Consider the following 7,407-nt stretch of genomic DNA (forward strand, 5'->3'; position numbering starts at 1 on the left):
CCGGAAAACGTAATGACGTACACGGAAGTAGCTCCGCGAGCGGCTGATCACAATCTAAGCCTTTCTTTGTTTTGGCTAATAAAAGTTGACGATTTTCTCAAAAGACACATTTTTAGTGTGTTTTTTGGAATAGTTTCGCAAGTCAAGGGTGAGTTGTGTCAAGAATCTTATCTGTGTAAATCGGTAACGACGATTGTTTTTCCCAATTCAATTCTATTTTTGCTTCTTTACTCTGCTCGTGTGATCAAAATGTTCCCTTTTTGTGTTAGATTTTCATCATGTCGAAGCAGACGATCGGAAAGACTCTGCTGCGGAATGTAATCCGACACACTGATGCTCACAACAAGGTAGGAGGCAACAGTAGAGACAAATAAAAAATAATAATCAAACTCGATTGACAATTGTGCAAGAACATACGATTCAAATAGATCAGATGCTTATTAAATGTAAAGGGTCTGCATTTATATAGCACTTTTCAAGTCAAGAAGACCTCCCAAAGCTCTTTACAATGTGCTTCACACTTACCCATTCACACACACCGATGGCAGCGTCAGCCATGCAAGGCGACTACCTACTATCGGGGGCATTAGGGATTCTGTGTCTTGCCCAAGGACACTTCGACATATAACATGGGAATCGAACCTGCGACCTCTTGCTCCCAAGACGAGCGCTCTCTAGTCATCGATCGGTTTAAACCACAGGTGTCAAACAGGCCGCTCGCGGGCCAGACCAGGCCCGCTAAGGGATTGAATCCAGCCCGCAAGACAACACTCAGAGAAGCGCAAGAGAAAAACAAGCTGCAGGTTGAAATATGTCAACTTGATGTTGCCAAAGCCAGGTGCCTGTCACAAAGACACTGTATTAATTTCTCTCTCTCTCTTTCTTTTCCACCCCTTATCTCCCACTCTGTCTGTGTCTCTATTTTTCTCTTCATTTGTTCCTCTTTGTCTCTTTCTCTGTGTCTTTTGAACTTCATTTGCTCTAACTTCCTTTTTTCCTTTTCCCTCTTTTCTCTTTCTCTCTTCCTACCCTTCGCGCTTTCTTTTCTCTTTTCTCTCCTTCTGTCTTTGTATTTCTCTTTGGATTCCTTTCTTCCTCTTCCACTTCTTTTCCCCCTCTCTCACAACTTTTTATCTTTTGTTTCTCACACTGTCTCCCTCTCTTTCTTTCTTTGTCCCGCCCTCTCTCCTTTTCCCTCCCTTTCTCTCTTATTTCTTTATCTCTCTTTTTCTTTCTCTTTATTCTACTAGTCCGGCCCCCGACAGAATGTTTGTTCTATCGTGTGGCCCCGAGTTAAAATGAGTTTGACACCCCTGGTTTAAACAGTAGTATCTAGGCATATTTTTTGTAAAATCTTGTAAATCTGACATCCAGTTCATCTCAGTGTAATCAAACCAAAAAGTAAAAACGCTTACCTGATTAATGCCTAATTCAAAAGCAAAGCCAGGGGCGATTTTAGGTTCTAATTTTTTGGGGGGGGGGTTAGCAGATGAAGTAAAATTGTTCTGAGATCTAAAATGGAGAAAAAAACATGTTTATTGTACTTTGGGTGAAGTGGCATTCATCACATAAATCACTTGTAGCCGCTACACCGAACAATCTTGCTCGGCCCCTTTTCAAAGTACGTTTTAACTTTTTACTGACAATACAGATAACTGACAAGAAAATGAGAGGACGGAATTGATAATGATGCAACAAACGAACCAAAGTCACATACTATCCAAGGTAAAACCATAATGGAGAATTAAAATCTCCAGTTGGCACGTCGGTAAAGTGGTTAGCTCTCAGCCCCACGATTCAGAGGTCCAGGGTTCATTCCCAGCTCCTATTATTTATTTATATATCCAAAATTAAAAATTATCAGTCAAACCTTGCATTGACTTGCCCATGAGTGAAAGCCAGTGTTGAATGGTTTGCCTCACTTAAGGCATTACGTCATCACCTTTTTACAATTTTCTTTTGACCAATTCATCACATCCACTACACAGCATCATTTCCAAACAGAAGAGCAGCTTCAGCGACAGACTGCTGTCACAGTCTTGTTCCACGGACAGACTGAGGAGATCATTTCTTCTTCATGCTATGAGGCTTTTTAACTCCACCCAGGGGAGTAAAAGCCCACATTAAACCCCACCCACACATTTGCATATTACCCTATTTTTATTACAGTGTGTATTTTATGTAGCACTATTGAAATACTCTATATCAACACGTTATATTGGATATTTTTGTATTCTATTTCTTTTATTCTATTATTTTATTTTCCAACACAAGGATACTGCTGGAAGTGTGAATTTCCCTACGGGGATGAATAAAGTATCTATCTATCTAGACAGAAAATGCAATTTTGATTATTTTCTGAGGAATCATTTTTGTCGCCGAAATTTTGATGCATCCCTCATTATTATTAACATCATTGTACTTACCTTCTAGTCACTAGAATCTAGTACAATGTTTTTTTTTTCATTGCAATGTCCATAAAGCAAAAGTCATGGATACAAAAAATGCCTTTTAACTTACGACAGATCCAGGAAGAATCCGAAATGTGGAAGTTGCGGGGATGGGAGGTACAAATGTCCAACTTCGATCAGATGAGCGCCACCAAGACAATACGGTACACACGGTTCTTCTCTGTAAACCATTCAAAAAAAAATAAGATCTGACGTACTTTTCGGTATTGTTGCAGAGGTCAAATGCACTGCGATCGGTTATCCTACCAATCCAGAGTGGCCTCTGAGCACGACGACAGAGAGGCTCGGTACTGGACGCGGAAACTCTACGAGTTTGAGGACAATGATCCGGAACGGTAAGCGATAACAACAGGTTTCGAATTGTCCTAGAACTTCACGCACAGAGGTTGCGCTGACTAATACTGAAGGTTGAACATAGAATTCCTTTTAAAGGGTTTTGCAGTATAGGACAATGAACTTGATGGTATTTATCTATCTGGTAAAGTTAATAGAAGAGAGTAGAGTGGTCTTTATAGTCATTGTTTACAAGTTGGTGTACATTAGAGATTCAATGTGGCAGGATAAACAAATAATGAATACAAAACTACAATAAAAAAAACAAATATTGGGTTAGATAGGCAATATTTTCCAGGTAGTGCTTGTGAACAGGCCTAAATTGTATGTATATACCAGTGTTCATTTTACTTCTGAAAAGTGATGGGTCCCAGGGACTCGCATGCTCAAAAATCTATAAGTCCCAACAGAGATTAATGGGTCCCCAAAATTTAGTGTTATCGCGGTTGAAATTGTAAATCGGCGACAAATATATAATATAAATCTATATATTCATTCAGTTTTAATCATCACAGTGTATTGGTAAGAAGGAAGTGTTGTTGTAGGACGGGGTTTAGCTAACAGCATATCGGCATTTTAAAAAAGCGTTGACACAAACGAATAGCGAACCAGATTCTTATAACGTGGACCAATAGCAGACTTGACCTCCACAGGTATGCATACGAACACAGTTTGACTTTTCTGTTGTTTTCTGGCACCTAAAGGAATTTGGGCCAACACAATATCTAATTCAAGTCAAGTCATGTTTATTTGTATAGCCGTTAATCACAAGGAGTCTCAAAGGGCTGCACAGACTACTATTACACAATCCCCTGATCTAAAACCTACATGAAGGCAAGGAAAAACTCAAAGATCTCAACATGAGGTAAATAAAGAAATCTTGAGAAGGGTCCATTGCCACTTGGTGTGTCTACTCAAAAATACTACAGAAAAACAACAAAAATATAATGCAATAGCTACAAAACTAAATATCAAATATAGTGCTTAAAAACAGGGACCTCGTATATTATTTGCTTTCATTCTGAAAACAAAAAAAATAGTATATGCAGTCCTCGTTAGTATAGTGGACAGTATCTCTGCCTGTCACGCTGAAGACCGCGGTTCGATTCCCCGGCGGGGAGGAAACTTTTGGGGCGGCATTAGCTCAGGAGATAGAGCGCTCGTCTTGGGATCTTGGGAGGTTCGAATCCAGTGTTATATGTCGAAGCGTCCTTGGGCAAGACACTGAATCGCTCATTGCTGCATGGCTGCTATTGGTGTGTGTGTGTGTGAATGGGTAAGTGTGAAGCACATTGTAAAGCGCTTTGGGAGATCTTCATTGACTTGAAAAGCGCTATACAAATGCAGAAATTTATATAATTACTACACAAATACTACTAGAGTAATGCTATATTACAAAATACTACAAAAATACTAAAAAAATGTGACAAAGTTACTACAAAAATCCCACCTCGTAACATTAAATCATTGTAAGCTAGTGATGCAGTAGCCCCGGGGATCTACTGTATAAACCTTATTGTTGTTGATGGTTTTACTGTATCAAAACTGTTGGTTTTTTTCTCCCAACACTGGATTAGTGGATTGAGTCCATATCATGATTTTTCTTGTGTGCAGATGGGGTCACAGCGGCTTCAAGGAGCTGTATCCTGAAGAGTTTGAGAGTGACAGGTAAATTACACACTATCGTGATAAACGGAAGATACAGAAGTTCCTCCTTTCCCCCCCCCCTTTCTATTACCCCCTATTGTCTGCTCATGTTGGTTATAAGAGAGTGATTGCACCAGCGGGAATTCTTTTAGCAATTTGAGCTTTATTAATTTTGTTATCAACACACAGAGAAGCCTTTTTGACAGCACTCATCAGGCTCTTCGTTATTATCTTGTGATAGCCAATTGAAATTAATTGGAGGTTATTAGTGTGTGGTGTGGTCGGAGCGCTGCATTGTATTGAGAGGATTTGATGTTTTGGATGGTCAAAAATATCAATAAAAGAACCAATGTTCCCTGTAATTTTCCACGGGTCTGAGCGTTCACACAAAGTCGGTGGGTAACGCTTGAAACAACAGTGAGCCACCATAATCCCAAGTGTGGCAACTAAGTCATTATCAAACATGTCCAAAACTTGACATCAAGTTACATTTTGCTGAGTTTCCGGAAATGCAAAATTATTTTTCTCTTTTGAATGAATTGACTCATGTACTATTGCAAAGGTTGTACGGCCTACAAACGTTGTTTGTTCTTACAATTCTTTCACAAGATATCCATTTCTTTTTTTTTCCTGATATATTTTGTCGCATAATATTAACATTTTTGGGGGCTTATTTAGTTGGTTGTAAGATACAGAACTGTACTTAATCACATTTTTTAGTGGAAATACAATGTTGGCAACAAGATTCACTTGATATACAGTAATTGGAAATTATTTGAACGCAACACAATCTTTTTATTCTTTTTTCTGTGTTTTTTTCTACTTGTTTTTTCTAAATTCCTTCAAAAGAAATGTCATTGTGTTTATTTTTTCCGAGCTATTACTTTTTTTCTTTTTGTTCTCTATATACTTTTTTCCCACATTTCTTTTTCTTTTTTTCTGGCTTTTTTCTAAATTTTTCCTTCTTTTTTTTCCTCAGCTTTTCACTACTTTTTCATTTTGGTATTTTTTTCCTTTTTGTTCTATTCCCTCCTCCCTTTAAGTCAATTTGTGCATAATTTTACTTAATATTTGGTCATGTTGGGATTAAAGAAGCAAAAACAACCTGAAGAGCCGTTTAGGACCCGAAAGAGCCGGTTCCTTTTTAGTGAGCCAAAGAAGCCGGTTCTCTACTAACTTTACTCAACTTCGTTCTACTTCGACTCGACTTCAAAATACCGCATTTAGGACACAACGTCAGGTGTATTTTTACCTTCATGCACTGTAACTTTGACTTAAGTCGCTTCTTAATTAATAATTTTGAGCCCTGATTTTTGTGCGCTGGCTAGATTTTCTTGTGCGCTGAGAGTGTGCAAGCAGTGCGCAATTGCGCACGCGCGCAGCTTAGAGGGAACCCTGAACAGAACTATTAGTGTATTAGACACTCATAATTTTTCTTTCCCAAACAACTATAGGATTTGTACAACTGATGTATTTTTCAGTGGGGGCAGAAAATACAACGGAAATGTCTCGTAGATTGCAGAAGAAGTCTTTTTTTGCTAATAAAGTAGAGTTTGCGCGGATATTGCGTGCAGTCAAAGTCCCACAGTGCTTTGCGGCATGCAAATTCATGGGCAAGGGAAATTGTGCATTGTAGGTAGTTACGAAACTGATCAATCGTGAACATCGGACTGATAATATCGGTAAAAAGAAATATCCGCCAACTGTTTTTCTTTTTACTATTTCCAGTGACAAAAGCGGCACCCCAAAGAAGGAGGGGCACAAAAGTAAAGCATCTAAGTCAAAACGCTCCAAAAAGAAGAAGAAGAAGAAAAAGAAGAAAAAGGAGGAAGACGAGGAGGGGAAAAGGAAGCGAGAGCACAGCAGCGATGAAGGCAACAAAATGGAAAGTCGCCATAAAAGTCATAAAAAAGAAAAGAAAGACAGAGACCGACGCAGACGCAAAAGGAAAAACGTTGACTCGCACAAAGACTCTGACTCGGGCAAGAAACGCAGGAGGGATTGGAAAGCGGCTGGCGGGGCCAGCTCGGAAGAAAGTTCGGAAGATTGAGTCGCTGCCGCGGCGGTTTTTATTATTTTTTTTAATATTGGAATACAGAACTGGATCATCGGATGGAAAGGAACACTTTTGGCTTTTTATGAAATATATTTTATACCGTGCCTGTTGTGTGATATTCATTTCTTTATGTCCCATTTTTGTTAAGTCAAGTCAAGTCATTTTTATTTGTATAGCCCTAAATCACAATTAGTCTCTAAGGGCTTCACAAGTTATTACATATAAGAAGTTTAGGTTATTCGTATGCTATAAGTAGAAGTGAGTTTTAAGCCTAGATTTAAACATTTCCACCGAGGTTGCAGATCGGATCTCAGGGGGAAGAGCATTCCACAACACCGGTGCCCGGATGGAGAACGCTCTCGAACCAGCGGAACACTTCTTGGCTCTTGGGATCACCAGGAGACCGGCGCTCTCGGAACGAAGGCTTCGGGCCGGGACATAGGTGGAGATTAGATCTGAAGATATGAGGGGGAAAGTCCATGTATGATTTTGAATAGTAGTAGGAGAACCTTAAAATCGCATCTTAGGCTAACAGGGAGCCAATGCAGGTTAGCCAAAATTGGGGTGATGTGATCGTACTTTCTTGTCCTTGTTAAAAGCCTCGCTGCAGCATTTTGTACCAGCTGAAGACTCTTGAGTCTGGTCATCGGAAGACCGGAAAGTAGTGCATTACAGTAGTCGAGACGGGAGGTAACAAACGCGTGAATTATGATTTCCGCATCCGACTGAGAAAGTATAGGACGAATTTTGGCAATGTTACGGAGATGGAAGAAAGCGGTTCTAGTAATTTTCTTCACATGTGTTTGAGAGGACAGATCGGGGTCAAAAATGACACCTACATTTTTAACTGAGTCGCTCTGTGTGATGTGGCAATTGTCTATGTTCACAGCGGTTTTAGAG

General features: G+C 39.6%; 1 protein-coding gene across 1 annotated transcript; it reads left to right on the forward strand.

Annotated features, from left to right (window-relative positions):
* nkapd1 (NKAP domain containing 1) lies at positions 1 to 6,611 on the forward strand. Its single transcript, XM_088345755.1, has 6 exons — positions 1 to 148; positions 270 to 347; positions 2,526 to 2,614; positions 2,687 to 2,806; positions 4,419 to 4,472; positions 6,180 to 6,611. Exons 2-6 carry the CDS (start codon positions 279 to 281, stop codon positions 6,499 to 6,501), a joined length of 654 nt encoding a protein of 217 aa, XP_088201881.1. The 5' UTR covers positions 1 to 148; positions 270 to 278; the 3' UTR covers positions 6,502 to 6,611.
* Positions 6,612 to 7,407: the final 796 nt, after the last annotated feature.

Source organism: Urocampus carinirostris, chromosome 10, assembly GCF_059441175.1.
Source record: "Urocampus carinirostris isolate Australia breed hairy pipefish chromosome 10, RoL_Ucar_1.0, whole genome shotgun sequence".
NCBI classification, from domain to species: Eukaryota; Metazoa; Chordata; class Actinopteri; order Syngnathiformes; family Syngnathidae; genus Urocampus; species Urocampus carinirostris.

Bases quoted from the DNA above. Each gene is read 5' to 3' on its own strand.
- nkapd1 (XM_088345755.1), top strand. From the start codon at position 279: ATGTCGAAGCAGACGATCGGAAAGACTCTGCTGCGGAATGTAATCCGA. The intron at 2,615-2,686 runs GTACACACGGTT...GTATTGTTGCAG, and splicing joins AGCGCCACCAAGACAATACG to AGGTCAAATGCACTGCGATC. The intron at 4,473-6,179 runs GTAAATTACACA...TACTATTTCCAG, and splicing joins GAAGAGTTTGAGAGTGACAG to TGACAAAAGCGGCACCCCAA.